The sequence below is a fragment of the Vidua chalybeata genome, chromosome 5, assembly GCF_026979565.1.
Source record: "Vidua chalybeata isolate OUT-0048 chromosome 5, bVidCha1 merged haplotype, whole genome shotgun sequence".
NCBI lineage: Eukaryota > Metazoa > Chordata > Aves > Passeriformes > Viduidae > Vidua > Vidua chalybeata.
This window is the reverse complement of record NC_071534.1, coordinates 62,438,948-62,456,639: the sequence shown is the minus strand read 5'-3', so window position 1 is coordinate 62,456,639 and position 17,692 is coordinate 62,438,948. Positions and strand designations below refer to the sequence as shown.

The 17,692-nt window shown below is 36.9% G+C and overlaps 1 protein-coding gene across 1 annotated transcript in view; it reads left to right on the top strand.

Moving 5' to 3' along the window:
* The first annotated feature begins 535 nt into the window (after positions 1-535).
* HGF (hepatocyte growth factor) overlaps positions 536-17,692 on the top strand; it is a 48,046-nt gene continuing 30,889 nt past the window's right edge. Inside the window, exons 1-6 of the mRNA XM_053943560.1 lie at positions 536-589; positions 1,612-1,672; positions 7,457-7,622; positions 12,283-12,395; positions 12,999-13,113; positions 16,432-16,574. Of these exons, the coding sequence (XP_053799535.1) occupies positions 536-589; positions 1,612-1,672; positions 7,457-7,622; positions 12,283-12,395; positions 12,999-13,113; positions 16,432-16,574 (652 nt within the window). The remainder of the gene's footprint in view (positions 590-1,611; positions 1,673-7,456; positions 7,623-12,282; positions 12,396-12,998; positions 13,114-16,431; positions 16,575-17,692) is intronic.

Below are 17,692 nucleotides of genomic sequence, written 5' to 3'. Positions count from 1 at the left end.
GCAAAATTTGAACCTTGCTGTGGAGAAAGTATGGCAGCTGAAAAAAATGGGAAGAAGGGGTGAGGACATCCTCACTGTTACCCCATCTTCTCCTGTCAGTTTTTGTGGCAGTGCCCAGAGGGTTGTAGAGCTGTTCCCAAATGTGGTTAATACCTACACGCAAAGCAGCACTGTGGTGAAGCAGAGCTGGGAACATGCTCCAGATTAGTCAAATGTGTTGGCAAAATCTAGCTGTAGTTTTCAGTGGCTTGTGGGCCTCCACCCATGTGCTGTCTGATGAGCCCAGCCATGCCTGGCAGTCCTCAGTGTTGCTGGCCCAGCTGGGGACTGGCTGCTCCCTCTGTCCCCCCTCAGCTCCAGCTTTTCCTATGACTCGCTGCCTTGGCCAGCAGCACTATTTTTATGTATACAACATGAAGCAAGGCTCTCATTGCTCCTCACAGGGGCTGTTTTGCTGCCCTCAGCCATCTGTCATTCTTTGTTTTGCCCAATCTTTGCCTTGTCTACTTGTGCTTTTTTCCTTACCCCTTGCTGCATGCCCGTAATTCCAGTTGGCTGGAACACCATCACAAAGGAAGGGCACAACATGGTGAGTGCCTTGAAGGAGACACCAACTGCTTGTAAAGATTGTGGAATGCCATGGAAAATGGTGGGGATTTAATACTTGTGCACAGTGTGTAAGAAGACAAATCTTACAAGGGAAAATCCTCTCAGTAATTTAGCCAGAGGTTAGATACAGTAAGTCAGAGTACAAATTGCAGCACATTTGTTTCTGCCACTGGGTCCCATCATCCTGCTGAGCAGATAACCTTTTCTTGGAAGGAAAAGTCCATTTGCAGCTACCATCCAATTTTAGAATATACTATAGAATATATATTTTAGAATATACTATCAGTTGTTAGCATTATCCTTAGCTCCTTGAGTTTTCATGCTGACCATAGGAGTGGGTTCCAAAGGCAGGACTTAGCATAAGCATGAAGTTGGGTTCCCAGTTACATGGCTGTCTTTGCAGTTGTTAATAAGGGGGCGTGGGTGTGGGGTGTGAGTGGTAATGTAAAGCCAAAAAAAAAAATCTTTTTGCATTTCCTGAATCTGCTCAACAACTAGACTGAGAGCCAATGTAGAAATAAGGAAAACATTATCTATTATATATAGATATCGTATGGATAGTTACATGTTTTTCAAACTACTTTCTAAAAATTGTGTGGTTTTTTCCCCGTAAGGCTCTTATGCCAAGAAAATAAATGTCAGAAGTTAAAATATTCACATCATCCTCCAGGTACATCTGAGAAACTGTTTCGTTTTGACAAGCTAGAGATGCCTCCTTGGACAGCTGCTTTTATTTTGGTGACTTTCCATCTATATAGCTGACTGTAGATTTTATGGGTATGGTTGGTAAACTTCTTTTACGCCAAATTATTGTCTTACATAAATAACTGCATTAAACTTAATCTGGCATTTTAAGCCTATCCAATCTACAAAGTTGTTTTCTTGGGCACAACTCAGATTGTTCCAGTTTCTCATTTTGTTGGTCTGCCTTTCTTCCTTTTTTTTTCTTTTCCCGACAAATGAGAAGTCATTTGGAAAAGGTGTTCACATTTTGCATTCTAGCCAGGAATCTGGATATTTCTGATATTGAAACAGGCAGAAGGAAAAGTCAAAGTAAATGAAAGTAAGTTAGAAGTGTTGAGCACTAATTCTTTTTGTCAGAATGACTCTGTTACGACAGGATTTAAGAGACAAAATTGTTTAATGTATTTATTGAAAAAGTGCTTTTTAATGGTTCACACAGATAACAATATTGTGATGACCCTATTAATGATGTTAGTATCAACATTCATCTTTAGCATTCTTTCTTTTTTTTTCTGTGACCACACTGTTGACTTAAGCATGTTGTATCCAAAAGCATTTAGTAACATCTACTTTCACCATCTGGTGAAGATTGGTTTTGTTTGTTTTTTCTTTTTTTCTTGATGAAGCCAGTATATTTATGCTATCATACTGAGGTACACACCAGAATGCAGTTTACCCTTGATGTTTCGCATCCTTTAAAGAGCATTGTCTTGAAAATACTTTATTGAATATAATTAAAACTATCCCTTCTATCACGTTTTTTAGACAAGTTAAACACCTCAATGTGTTTTCACACATTTCAATAATTTTCTTATTAAATTGTCAATGTTTATACTGAGATAAGCATTCTGCTTTGATATATCTGACACTATGATAATACATTGTTTTGCAGATTTTTGCTTTGCACTTTTTTTTCCCCATTCAGAAACTTATGAATCTAAGTTACCATGCATTTTTTGTCAAGTATGGTGTCCCCTGATAAAATGTTTTATATTTTTACTGAATTGAACTGTGCTTTCCTACATTTATTTCAGGTGTGTTTAAAGTTGGGGATTTTTTTTTAATTAAAGATCTTACATATTGTGGTAGATTTCTGACTTCCCACCCCCTGTGCCCAAGTTACAAATCACATGATATTCCTCTCTCATAATTTTTTTAGCTTATTGGGAAAATCTAGTTTTCTTTATCTCGCAGTGGTGATTGTTTGCAAAATTAAATTAATAGCTAATCTAATTTTTACATTTTGACCTGGTTATCAATGATAACACAAATAAGTCAATCTCTAATTAGTCCATCTGTTAACTGCTCAAGGTCAAGTGGCTTAATTTCATTACAAATATGATGCAAAATATTAAACAGAGATCTAATATGCCAGTTGATACTAACAACAGCGCCTGTATCTGTTTTATATTTCTGAAATAATTGTGTCACTTTATATGACCATTTTTCTTCACTGGAATATATTTTGAATCATCAGCTTCTCTGTGCTTCCTGCACAGCATGTGGACAATTTCCCTATTTTGAATATTTCTCCTCATGTCATGCTATTTTGTATTTCATTCTCCATTTGGAAGGACTGTAGTTGATTCCTGTAGTTCTCTGACAGCATCTGCTAGTCTAAGGAATTCAGGTATCTTCATTTTCTTCATTTATTTTCCCATAGATTTAGTTTACTTCTGACATCTGACAAACAAAAAACAGTGATGCTTTTAGATGAATGTTTATATTCTTTAAAAACTGGAAATTATAAAAGGTCCCCACATAGTTGAAAGATGTGTTTCTTTAAGAAAGTACCAAATTTTGCTAGACTAGAGTGAAATTTGGAAACCCTGGAAGCTGACATGCTGAGTGCATCATAACAGGTATTTAATAAAAGATTTGTAGAGTCTATAACAAGTCCATAGAAGTAGAGATTTTTCCAGGAGAGGCAGCCAGCATGCTCCAGTTGTGCTCTGTAAGACCATAGCTTTGCAGCCTAAAATGTACATCCTTATTAGAAAAAGCTGGAGTGGTGGAGGAAGGAGAAAGGGATTACTAATGAAGCAGATAAATTCAAGTAATCTCCTTGTAAAATTTTGCTGTAGATAATACAAGTAATATTTTGATCTCATTATAATGAGCAAAGGTGATCTTTGGGCCCTATAACACCCTGTATGCTATTTTGATTACCACAAAAATGGTATTGTATTTGCTGTATTAGGTTTTTTACTACTAAATTGATAATGCAAAGCCAAATACTTTTTGTGATCAGACTAAGACCTGAGGGTGTAAAATGTGAGTTGCTTAGGTGTTTGAACTCTAAAAAACCTGAAACTACTGAATTTCTGTATTCTTATATAGTTCAGTATCAACCCAATTGTATTCTGCAATGTATAAGTTTTAATTTGAGATATGGAGCATAATCAGGTTACAGAACTGACTGATGTGGTGGTTTGGGAGCCCAAAGCCTTTTTTTGGTGTGGGACACGAAGCCAGAAGGGAAAAAAGAAGCTATACTGCTGTCATTTTTCTATCAGCCCAGTGATTACAGAATACCTGGAGAGAGAGATCAAAATACAAACACAATTCAAACCAGCTTCTCTTGTTAATCAAGAAAGTGTCTTTCTATGTTATTGCATACTGTGGCCTCCATTGCTCATAGTTCTCTGTATTACTGGTTCTGGTTTGTATAAAGATAAATAAAATTAAAGTTAAGCAGGTTCTAGAATACAGACACTGGAACTCGCTGGTGTGTTTTCTTACAAAAATGCTGTAGAATGTCAGTTTTCTTTATCTCAAATTATTGAGATTACTTTACATGGACTGGAACTGCTCTAAGAAAAGGTATTATTGGAAATATTTTCCTCCAGGTGCCCTATAGCAGTCTCAGTCAATGATTCTTGTCTGAGAAGATTGTACAGAAACCTCATTTGAAAATGTAGTAAGGGAACTGAAAGGTGAGTTCTTGTAGCTGCAAGGTAAATGTCTTTCCCTGTGAGGTACCTCTTTTCTTAAGTAAATATTTAAAGTCTTTCACGAAAATGGGAACACCAGGAGGGAGACAATGGAAATCCCATATGAGATTATGGAGCACTTGTCCAATGCTGCACCCTACTAGAGCAGATGTGTCAGTTCCCATTTCCACTGGGAACTGACTGAGGTCTTCTCTTTTCTATTCAACTTCATGTTAAGAAACAGAAAAAGGCATCACACTCACTTTTTGAAGTTGACTGAAGAAATATTTTTAGTTAGTGGCTGTTTCTGTTGAAGAAAAATGTTGGTTCATATTTGACTGGATTCCTTTGTGTTTGAATCAGCTGCTAATATTTTCATATTTAAGTGGAATGTCAGACTTCCTTGGTAATGTGGTATGAAACTACAGGAAACATCAGAGGACATGGCCCACAAAATGAGCAGAAATCCTGATTAATCAAAGTTTAAAAAATTGAAATGAATGGCAATCACAAATTAGTTGTATTGCATACTGCATACTAACCTTTAATGTGGAGAATGGCTAAGAAGATACTGTTTGAGTTAACATTTTATTAATAAAGGCACCTAATTTGACAAAAAAGAATATTATTTTTATATATTTTGTTGGGAGAATTGTTCAAGTAGTGCTTTGCATTATTCTGATGTTTCTAACAGTCACACCACAGATGCACTTGGCCCTTTGCCTCTTGGATTATAGGCAAGACATAGAATGTTGTTGTTTGAAAGCTAAACTAAATCAGGCTGTTATGAATTGCTAAATGCAAGATCAAACCCATAATCCTCTTTGGACAACTGCTAGGAAAAGAAGGACAAAAAGAAAAAGCAGAACTCTCTATCATATTTTTCAGGCAGAACAGAATTTCTTGATTTTTTAAATTATATTCTTGCATGCTGGCTGGTGAGTTTAAGAAGCTGTTATCTTGGGAATTAAGATAACGACACTTATCAGTAGATGGGAAATGTTAGTATCAGGAACTGAAAGAAAACACTTTGATATTTCTCTACAGATTCTTACCACCCTTGACATAAAAGTCTTGACTAAGACAACATAAAACTAACGAATATGTCTTGGAAGATAATAGATTGAGAAATACACCACAGAAGCTTTATGGAAGATTTGTTTTTCTGTGTTTGACATAAGGGGCAAATGCAATCCTTTTTGAAGCACTTTGGTTCTATCATAGGTATAACAAAAAATAAAGCAGCTTCAATGTAGACACAACTGTTTCCAGTAGCAGGATACGGATCCTTAAGATGAGAACATTACCATAACATTCCTCTAAGCAGTGATTCATTTTGGGTGCACGTGCACTTCACAAATAGAGGGCTGAAAATGTTTAAGAGATCTGATATGGGTCCCTAACACAGCACCAAAATTATTAGCATTTGATTTTTTGATCAAAAGCTTCTTCATATAATAATAATAATAGTTATATTTAAAGGTAAATAAATTCTTTTTTTTTTCCTTAATTTTTTTGTGATTGGGATTAAAATTGTGAGTTAGATGCTGGGGAGTAGCATAGTTTACTTTCATCAGTTCAAAAAGAAAGAAAGGAAGATGGGGTGAAGATTATTTTATAGGGATCTTATAGCAGAGAAATTTTACTTTGTTTTTCTTCTTTTTTTTAGATCTGAAGATTGATGAAATCTAATGTAGATGTCTGTTATATTTCTAGGTGTTTTAGGGATAACTCACCACTGAGAGGTGTGATTTAGCTGAATCCCGTGAAAATGTGAACCCAGTGATCAGGATGGAAGTTCTGCAAAAGGAACACCCCTGAGCCATCTTTGGGTTCCCAGTGTGTGGAGCTGTCAGTAACTCCTCCAGAGCCTCAGCTATTGCAATTTACAGTTATTCTGAACTTCTACAGAGGGCACCAAGCAAAACCTTACTGGCCTAAGTGCACTCTGCACACGCATGAGGTTCAGGCTGAGGTTTTATCTATTGGAAAATTTAATAAATTTAATAAATTGAACCTGAGCATTTGTGTTCTATTATTGTTGCAGAGTCTTTAGAGAAAAATGAAAGGACAGCTGTGAATACAGTTACATGGAAAGAAGTTACGGAAAATGCTATTATCTACTCTGTAAACTAAGGAGGAATTTATTCACCTAACCTTACGTGGATAAGCCATCTAATCCAAAAAGATCATCTGGGATCACTGAGTGAAATAGGAGAAATAGATCCACAGGGCAATTTATTCTCCCTATGTTGCTCATCTGACAGAATAGGGACAGTTACTTTCCAGATGTGCTCATCTGCCTTCAGAGACAATGGAATAGCCTTCACTGGTAGACTGGTTAAATAAATAAAAGTAAAAATATAAATAAATATTGGGAAAATTCTGGAATTTTCTTGCAGATATCAAAGACCTTTCCACTTGCATTTTAGCCAAACATCTCTAGCCAATCTTCCTCCCTCCATTTGATACCTCTTTGTCTAGGCTTTTCAATAGAAACATGGAAACAAAATCATTGTGTTCATTTTTGCAGGGATCTTTGCAACACTGCAGACTGTTTCCATGCTATGGCCTCTGTTTGACCTTATAATCTTTTCTGTGAGCTAACAACTCTTGTTCAGTCACACTTAAAATGGACACAACACTCATACTGAGACTTCAGTGAGAGGACAAATGATTATTTTGTGTCCATTTCAGAATCCATTTCTTTTCACAATTTATGATAAATATATTGTTTTAAGAACTGCTTTTTGCATTCAGCAAGTGATGCTCTTTTTTGCTTGAGCTTTTCATGGAAATATTTACAAGATCTCAGATAATTATTGGGCATATTTTGCAGGTTCTGAAAAAAATTTACAAAGGGTGAGAAATTTTCCTTTCACCCTTTTACAGCATTATGCGAGTCTTTATTTGAAACTGATTTTGCTATACTTCCTATTATTTTGGCTTTAAAAAAGGAAGTAATTGTCTAAAATAATAAATTCAATTGCAGTATATGCTTATACCTTATTTTTGTGAGATTCTCTATGCTTTAGGTTCTGAAGATGTTATAATTCCTAGAAAATGTTGTCTGTATCTAATGCCATCCTTAATCTCACCATTCTTCTTAACAATATTTTATTTTGTTGTGTTTTTTTTTTTTTCTTCTTCTTCTTCACTTCTTCTTTTAGAGGGTAAAGGCAAAAAGAGAAGTCCTCTTCATGACTTCAAAAAAACAGGAGAGTTGATGCTCATTAAAGTAAACAAAACACTGGAAATAAAAACGAAGCTGTTAAATACCACAGAGCAATGTGCAAAGAGATGCAGCAGGAACAAGGGCCTTTCCTTCACTTGCAAGTAAGTTATGTATCTCTTTTGTTTGTTTTTTTTTTTTTTTTCCTAAGGAAACACAATAACAGCCTTTGATCAAAGATCTCCCTGCAATTGTCATCAATGGTAACTTGTACCAAGAACAACCTAAAGATTGTGATTTTTGATTTCAGTGACCTTGCTCTACCTGTCCAGAGAGTGTCAGTCTTTTCTGAGGCTTTATCTGAGTTGTCTGTCTTGTTAGCTTGTCCAATCTGTAATCTTTTCCATAACACAGCTGAAGAAATGTAGTCAAGATGCTGATGACTTGGGCTGCATTATAGCATTAGGTGAATATTTCTGAGATTTTTATGTCTTTTATAAAATTGTTATTGTCACACATCACAGCTGCAGTGTTTCAGCACCACTTCAGACCATATTCTGTCTTCATTCTTTGCTCATTACTCCTGCTGAAATCAATGAGACCCTCACACATGGAGCACAGATACATGCCCTGCTGAAGTTCACTGGCAAGTACTGCGAATCTGGTACAATGGAATCAAACCTGGGCTGTGGATAGATATCCTTCAGCATCTGCTGTCTCTTAGAAACAGAGATGGGGGATCATGCAGCTGATCACTTGTCTGCCTTGAACATACTCTCAACTATTTTTTGGAACAAATCACTATCATTTTTCTGACATATTAGACTTACATGATTCCCCTGGCCTCTCTTAGTCTAGACCATTAGCAATCAATGAAAGACATTGCAGATCTTGGAGGGAGTGCATGACTTCTGTATTGGTGAGTAAGGGGCTAAATGTGAGCCTGAACTTGAAGCATAAAACAGTTTTGACAATTGGTACAAATGGAAGCTGGATGAAATGTGACAACAAAAATTCTTCCTTGACAGAGAAGATTCTCAACTGTGATTAAATTCTTCCTTAAGCCTTTAATTCCATTGTTGCAAGTTCTCATTTGTATTGTTCTGCACTCTGACTATTTATACGTGTAAATAATGAGCAGAGTTAACTTTTTCAGATAGAAAATATTTTCCAGGCACTAATATTTTTCACCTGGTACAAGCCACACCTTTCCCTATTGGCAGGGCTTCCATTGATGTCATTGCCAAAAGGATCAGGTTGTATTCAATACAGAAGATATACTTGAGTTCTGATGAGCGGCAGCAAGGAGTATTGCAAACAATTCTATATTCTAGCATTGTTTAGGGAAACTTTCTCAAGCCACTTGTAGTTTCTCTGGATGTTATCTTTTGTGTTCTGAAAATAAAAAGCAAGTTATTATATGTGTCTATTCTGTTTTACAATAAAATAAATCTAGAATCTTAGAATTTTTAAAATGTTTTCATGTTTTGTAGATTTTTTTTTTTTTTTTTGAGGCAGTGTCTGATGGATATATTAGGGGGTAATTTCTCCTTTAATGAATCGATACAACAACACAAAGGAGACATGAGAGACTTTTGAGAGTACAGCTTGGAAAAGCCCTGCTCACAGATAACAGAATGGCAATCTGTCATGCAATTACGTTGCACTGAATCTGGAGCAGAATTACAGATCCTGATGACTTACTCTCTGAATTTCTGTTTTCCCTGGTGGGCTTTTAGCAGGGAAGGTGCTAAAAACCTGCTTTAGCAGTAGAGGTGTAGGTGAAGAGATCTTGCCTGTGTTACCACTATGCACAGAGTACGTGGGATTTTCTTTACAGGGGTCTTGGAATATTCTTGTGGTTTCCCTTTTGGCCCCATATGGATCCTTTTGTAGTGTGAACTGTTCTTTGATGCTACTGTAAACACACATTTTACGTGTGTTCCCTTTTAAAGGATCCAGTGTTTACTAATGTTTCCCTTTTATTCCTAGGATCCCAGTCTTTAACTTCATACCAGCACATGGTTGCTACAAGGTGAAATTTGTTGCCAACTTAAATGAAAACCAATTAGCTTCCTGCCTGCTGTGGGAGCATTCTAAAATAAGAAGTAACACAAAATGACATTTTAAATGCTTGAAATATGAGACTTAAAATTTCCTATGTTTACTGACATTTTCATGGCTTTATTCTTATACTCCATATCCATGCAGCAGTTCTCCATCACTTGGGTCACAGCACTGATGTTTTATTTTCTGTATGTAAGTTTTATGTAAGAATTAAAAATTGAATTACTTTGTAACATAATTGTAACAATAGTACTGGGAGCAACAACATCTGCGCCTGTGCACTGAGATACACAAGCAGGAACTGTGTCAGGTTTCTTTTTTTGCCAGAAAGTGGTAAAAGTAGCAGACTTCAGGCACTGCAAGCTTGTAAAGGTTCAGGTACTCCTTATTTTCTGGAGGGAGGGGTAAATTAAGAAAACTTTCTATTTCTTCATTATAAGTTCTGTGTCACATGAAAGTAAATTTTGAGTATTTTATTGTTTAATCATTAATTCTTGATGGTTTTAACTCTAACAATTTTTTGTTGAAGCTAATATATGTAACTTTTCAGAACTGATATTTCCTCTATTCCCTTTGCTGTCATGCTTGCACAGATCTTGTTCATTTCCAGCTGAGTTACAAGATCTTTATCTAGACTTGTTTCTTTTTCGTAACATTATTCCACAAATGCTGTCCATCAAAGAACTCCTGAGATTCACTTACACTGTGTTTCTGACTTCATAAATGTCTGTGCCTCTTTTTCTGCCTCCCCTATCACTTTTATCAAGCTGCTGCTGCTGCTGAACTGTTCTATTCCTTTGTTTCACCACCCTCAGCAGTCCATTACTCCCTCTTTTTCCTACAGTCATCCTTGGAGATTTCCCAAAACAATTCCTATGGATGAAAAAAAAAAAAAAAAACAACTCAGTTACTCTTTTATTTACTATACAGGTGACTTTTGCAGGTGTGTCCCTTCCTTAGCTGCAAAGTTGTCACAGTCTTGTCCTTTGTTATCTGCTTGGAGTGTCTGCATTTACCCAGGAAGGGATTTTGGTATAGACAACAGAATTTCAGTACCTGTAAGAAAATCTACAGACTATCTCAGTGCAAAAAGAAACCAAAAAAATTGTTGTGATCAGCAGTATCAGTAGAAGAAAGTCCAAGAATTTGCTCAAGTATGTTGACTTTGGAGGTATAAAAACCCTCCAGATTTGGGTCCAAGAAAAGATTGTTACAAACTTTTATGTGCAGAACTGGTTGAAGCCAAACTGGAAAGAAACCAAAAGGCAACTGAAAGGCAAAAACTGAAAGAATAGTTTGTAAACAGTGCATTCTGCATTCCCACTTTAGGAGGGAGGAGCGGAAACCAGAATGTAATTGGAAAGGCAGGAAAGGTCAAGGATATTTTTGTGAGTGATGGAGTTAGAGGCACTTGGATATGCTCAAATTTGAGAATCAGCCAGAAGAGAACAGAAGGCTGCACAAGGGCAGAGGGATGAAGGTTAGCAGGTTGGAAACACTTGGAGTCAACAGAGTAGAGAGCAGTTGGATGAAAAATCTGTTTGGTGATGGAAACGATAATGAAGAAGATGTTTGAAAGAGAGAAGACTGGGGAGATTGGATAGAATCTTGCAGCATTTTTAACTGAAGCCAGCAAGATCTCACACAGAAAGCTTGTATGGTGAATTAAATAAGATCAAGGAACTTTTTGTGAAGGACGCAGTGCTGAAGAATATGGCATAGCTAAAGTATGGATGAAGTGTAAGAAATCTGTGTGACTCTTGATTATTACCAAGTAGTGTTAAAATGCCATGCCTTCTCAGATCAGAATACAATATCTCAGAAGGTATGGGATGAGTGACAAAAATGAAGATTTTGTGGTAAGGTAGAGGAAATAATGTCAGTTATTTGTTATTTGGTTCAAATAAAAAAAAGTAAGGAAAAAAAACAATGGAGTTTTTTTGCCTTTTTTTTTTTTTTTTTTTTTTTTTTTTGTAATTTCCTTATTGGATAACTGTTGCCCCCTCCAAGGTGGTCAGATGTGATTTTACTATACTTAAAGACTATCCTTTCAGAACTGTTATAGGAGAAAAAGGTCTGCACTTTTCATTTCAAGTATTGAAAGGTGTTTTTACTCTGTGGTTTTGTTTGTCTTTCTTGCCCTCCCCCATATCTAGTCAATTCAGCATGAATTGTATTCACTCCTAGCAGTTAAAAATATGAGAAAAATAAAAGAAAAGTGAGCAAGGAAAAATTCTAGGTACACGATCACAGTTTATGTTATTGATAAAACTAAAACTAATCTTGTTTTTAAACAGCTCTGTTGTTCTAGGCAAGAAACAAATTCCTTGTACCTGAATTTTTCTGAATCCATCAGTGTGAGATACTTAACTATTTCAGAGGCATATTGTAAGGATAGAAAAGATGATGTTTTAGTCTTCATGGTTTTTTTTCCTGAGAGAGCAGCATAACTGAGGACACAAATGCTGTCTCAGTCACATTTATCTAAGTTTTAAAATAAAGATCTTTAATGACAAGGGAACTCTTAGATTAGTGTGAACAACCAAACTGGTATTTAATGTAATGACCACATCAATTTAATTTCTTTGTTTCTTTGCTCTTGTCAGCACAGTTGTGGGTTTAAATAGTAATTTGGACTGTTTCTCTGACTTTCCCAGTAAAAATAAATCTGATGTCATTGCATGCTCCTTGGCAGGCCATGTGTCATTATTATAAACCACACAGAGATTTTTTTTCTCATCCAGATTTTCTTTGCAGGGCCTTTGCTTATGACAGAGTTACAAAACGGTGCCATTGGTTATCCTTCAACAGCTTGACAAATGGTGTGAGAAAGAAGCAAGACCATGCGTTTGATCTGTATGAAAAGAAGGGTAACTGATTTATTTACTGATTTTGTTTTCCCAGCTAGGGAGGAAAAAAAAAAGAACCCTGAGGTCAGTCAGTGATTTTTTTGGGTGTAGAAACATCCTGGGTATGGATGTTTTTATGCATTTTGAAAGCTGCATCCTACAGTTTTATTTACACATATCCTAAGTTTGCTGTCATGCAAATTTGTCTACATACTTGCTGTTGGTCAGTTTTCCAATCTACATATTTGCCTACTGTCATACATACTAATTTCAGTTTTGTACTTCAGTTTACTACTGAGCAGCTCAGTTGTATGAGTTACCATTTATTACTTAATATTGCTCTCATGTACCTCGTTAATGAGTAGGATACATATGTTTTCAGACATTGAGTTTTTTTTGATCAGATACATTGGAAACATTTGCAGGATTTTTTTGGGGTCAGATAGTGATCAATATTTGGAAAAAAAGAAAAGACAGGCATGTATGTCAACAAATAAACAGTATTTTGAAGAATTAAGTAGGTAAATGGTAATAAATGTAATATTTTATGTGAAAGCAGAAGATGAGCTTTAATTTTTCATACATTAACCAAATATCTCATTTTCCTCTCTTTTATTTCAATAGATTATGTCAGAAATTGTATCATTGGAAAAGGAGCAGACTATAAAGGAACAATATCTGTTACAAAAAGTGGTATCCAGTGTCAGGCCTGGAATTCAATGATCCCCCATGAGCACAGGTAAGAGTTCAGGAGCAGAGACAATGGGAATAGTGCTCAGACAGCTTCCATAAAGCATAAGAATTTATGGGAAAACTAACCTTAGACAACAAAATCTCTTAGGTATGTTCTTGCCTTTCTCCAAGAGATGCCATTCTCCAGATCCAAGAAAATTCTTATCTTGGACTTTCTGCAAAAAGTTCTCTCCTAATGCCAGCCTGTGTGTCTGTATCTCTTTCTTTCCTGTGTTGGGGGATCTTTTCAGCTGTTTATATCCTTTTGATCTCTTAGCTACTGGCAGAAACAAAACATCTGCATTATTTCAACCCAGGGTCTGAAAGTTCGTCAATGTTTTCTAATTGACTCCCAAGGAATGAGCAATTTTGACAACCACATTTTTAGGAAGCAGGGGATAGTAGACCACCTATTTGTTTAGTGTATAGTATTGTTAGTATATTTTACATAGTTACTGTCAATTCTCTGTTATTTATGAAATATGTTAAACTATATGGAGCACTTAGGCCTGGCAACAAATCCATGGAAAGGGCTTTTGAAATCCTTCGCTTCAGATTATACAAGATAAAGACTGAGGGAGCATGCACAGGACTTATCTTTTCAGAGTAGGATCTGGTACTGTGAGAAACTGAGGCCAAACCTGCACCTTGAGAGGAAATCTAGTTGAACTCTATTGGCTAAGGAAAAAGAGAAGAAAGCCAAAATCTGAAGCCAGTAAGCGTAATGGTAAAAACAGATTCATCCCAAACAAATGTTCCCAGAAACCAGTAAAAGCACTACGAAGTACTGGTTTACTCTTTAACCACTTCTCTTTAAACATTTTTGCACTGGCTTTAACCATGTAGATAATAAAACTTTAAGAGACAAAACCAAAATGTCCTTTCACCCATAAGCTTGCTATCCACATTGCTGCCTTTTGCCACAGACTCCCAGGGTCAGCAATTTGTTTCAAACTGGAGATCACTGGTGAGGAGCTGGGCTGTGCACTGCTCAGTCCTGTCCTGACCAAATCAATCCAGTGTGCAAGAGGATATCTTGGAACAACATTAAAAGGCAAAGGATAGTTGAGTTCTGTCCTCTTATGATGTGTTACAAAGCTGAGCCTCAGGCTTGGACTTACTGGACTTGGCTCTTACAGTATAGACAGCAGTGTCTGCCCTTCAGTTTGGGATCAGACCTGTTCTTAACTGGGAGCATACCATAAATACCACCAGATCCCAGAGCAATGACTTCTTGAGACTCAACACCTTGAATTAGATATCTTCATCTTTCAGAAGTGAAAGAATTCTAAATCATTATAACCTAAGCAAAAATGAACATTTATTCTACATAATATACACGTGACTTTTATAATTAGAGAAAGGAAAGTGTCTGGATAGCACACATTATCACTAAATTGCATTTTAATACACAGCATACACAGTTTTATCCAATGCATTTGGACAGCCACTCTTCTATGATGAATTTTATGAGAGTGACTTTTCTCCTGCCTTGTGCAATAAGTTTAATTTTTAAAAGGTCACCGGATAAATGAGGTGGCTGCATGCTAATTTTGTTTTTCAACATCAGAAAATATGATTTCATCATCAGAGACATGAGGGAGGTGGGAAGAAACAGACAGTAGTGGTGTGTTTGGAACTTATTAGTACAAAAGGCTTAGCTTTGTAGGTCAGTTTTTCTCAACAGCTGATTATCACAATGTGCCATTGGAAAATAAATGCCTTTTTCATATTTAAGGGAGAAATGTATTTTAATGATTTTTAATTATACTTCTAGGAAGAATTGAAACATCTTGAAACTTTAAACTTTTGCTTCAGTCTAGCAAGTCATATTTTTATTTATTTGTATTCCATCAGAACACAGATTCCCAGCAAAACCCTGCTTTCTATTATTGTCATCTCCATCCTAGTACAGTTTTTAAGACTCTTATAGAGTTTCAAATTAAAAAGTCTGAAGTAAAAAGGTCTCAAAGAGAAATGGTCAAAGAGCAGACCAGTGCTTCATAGACTTTTGGCTAGTTTCCACACCTTTTGTGTGGTTGAATCTGTTTTTACCATTACTCTTACTGGCTTCAGTTTTTGGCTTTTTTTTTTCTTTCTTTCCTTACCTAATGGAGATGAACTAAATCATCAGTTTTAGGAGTGGCCCTTTCTTCCATTTCTGGGTAGATCTTTACTACAACTCATCCTCTCTCAAGAATGTTGCTTCTGTACCTGTTGGAGCCTCCAGAGATTTAGCTACTGTTTTTGCTGCAATGTAACTGTTAGAGAAATGCTCTGGATTTGTCTGCAATGTGCAGCCTGAATGTGGTCATGAGGTGTTGAGGTGGCATTGAACAGACCAGCTCTGGAACTGGGTTCCTTACAATTGGGTTAGCTGTTCCTTATTTTGTGAGGTAAATAAGCTAGCATTGCTTTTATGTGTAAATATTTATATAGCTCTAGTATATAAAGTGTGTGTGTGTCACCCTGTCTGACATGGCTAAAGACATACTTTTACAGATACCTGAGAAGAAAACACCTTGACCCTGGACATGTTAAGTCAGCTGGGGTGCTGTTAAATGTCTGAACATATACAATGCCATTATCAGTGGGTTTGTAAGCAGTAGACCCTAAGATGACAACAGTGGGTCTTGTGGAAGAACATGAAGGAACATGCTAAGTGAACATGAACATTCTTTAGCTAAGAACAGCTAAAATGGCATCTGGGGAAATCTCTTGTGCTGAAATACAAAGCAGTCCCTGGTTTCAGGCAGTGAAAACCTCTCTGCAAGGTGTAGCACAGAGTTGGTTACACTCGCATGCTGCTGCTGATCAGTTCTTGCTGCTGCCTAACCAGGGATGCAAAGAGGTTTCTCTGCCTGTGGGTTTCACATAGTAGGTGAGCTCTGAGCCCAGCTGGACCTGTTGTATGTGCCCACATGCACAGGAAAGACAGGCCTCACCTGGCTACAGACCCAATCAACCCCTGTGCACCCAGAGCTCCTGAAGGAGAATACAGTGCAGGCTGGCAGGGAGTGTGTGACTGCCTCTGGCTCTGCCCTAGATAGTTGTCTCTGGACAGCTGAGGGATGGGAGTAAGACTCTCTCAAGCACGCTATGAGCTAGACAAATTGTCCCAGATTTAGGCCATTTAGGTTGAGTAATCCCAACTGAAGATGTGTATTTGTGTACGGACAGATATTTGGGTGTGTGCATTTGCTTAGAGAGGGTGGAGGGAGAAGGAAGCAGAAATGTGATTGTTTCTAACTGTTTGTAAAAATAGTATGATTAACCCCAACCTTTGCATGCTCTTATACTGTAATGATTGTCATTTTAAAACTAGCTTTTTGCCTTCGAGCTATCGGGGAAAAGACCTGAGGGAAAACTATTGCCGAAACCCCCGAGGGGAAGAGGGAGGCCCGTGGTGTTTCACCACCAGTCCAGAGACGCGCCACGAAGTCTGTGACATCCCCCTCTGCTCAGAAGGTAACCCAGCACAGCTCCTGCAGAAAGCTGCCTCTGCTCTGCTGACAGCAACTGCACAGAGCTCCCAGTAATCACCTGCTCATGGCCTTTAGAGAAAGAATAGGTGATTTCTCAGTGAGAGTAACTCATATAGCAAGAAAAGAAGTTGTTAGAGGAAGAGGAGATCTTGTGACATTCCAGTATGCTGGAAGGTTTCAGGCTCAGCAGCTTTTTTCAGGTTATGGAGGAGCTTGAACAATGAAGTTATGCTGATCACACAAATGTGGTCCTTTTTTTTTTTTTGCTTGTCTAGTCCATAGTGAATCCATTACAATTTCAGTATTACTATGTGATAAAATCATCTAGTGCCATTCCATGGTAAAATCAGCTTTTCGTCTTCTTTTTGATGAAAATATAGATACTGGATTACAAGATGAAAGCTTAAGATAAGCAGGCATTTTGCTTTTTGAATAAATACTGTAAATAAGCATAACTCTGCAAATCCAACCCCATTTGACTTTCAAGTCACAGAATTTGAAAGACACTTTATATGCACCATTGCATTTGTTGACTTTTAAGTTCTGTTAACCTCCAAATTAAGCTCTTATATCTTGCTAATCAGTCAATTCAGTTCCAGTCAATCAACTTATTTAAGACTTCAAGATAGGATGCTTTTAATTTTCCTGCTAATGTGTCACATGCAATAGCTATGCTGTCCTTAGGAAAGGAAGAGAAGAGGGAGGGAGGGAGGGAGGGAGGGAGGGAGGGAAACTGGAAGGGAGAGAGGAAGAGAAGGAGGAATAGAATAATTTACACAGAGCTTGAGAATTTGTTAAAATTTATCATTTAAAGATAAACTTATGTGAACTGCAAATGGGATATTTGACCTGGAGCTCACTTTAGGATGAAGACTTTGGTAGCTGATGTTTTGTAATGTCTGTAATTCCTTAAAATAGTATTTTCTAAATGATCCTTCCTTACAGTTACTGTAATTAGGGATTGCTTGAGAAGTTTGTCTACAGTTAATTCTGGTGAATTTGTTTTATATTTTCAGACCTTTCATTCTAAATTCTGTTCAACAATGATTTCAAATTCCTTTGATAACTTTTGACCACTCTTCCTCCATGCCCCCTACCCAC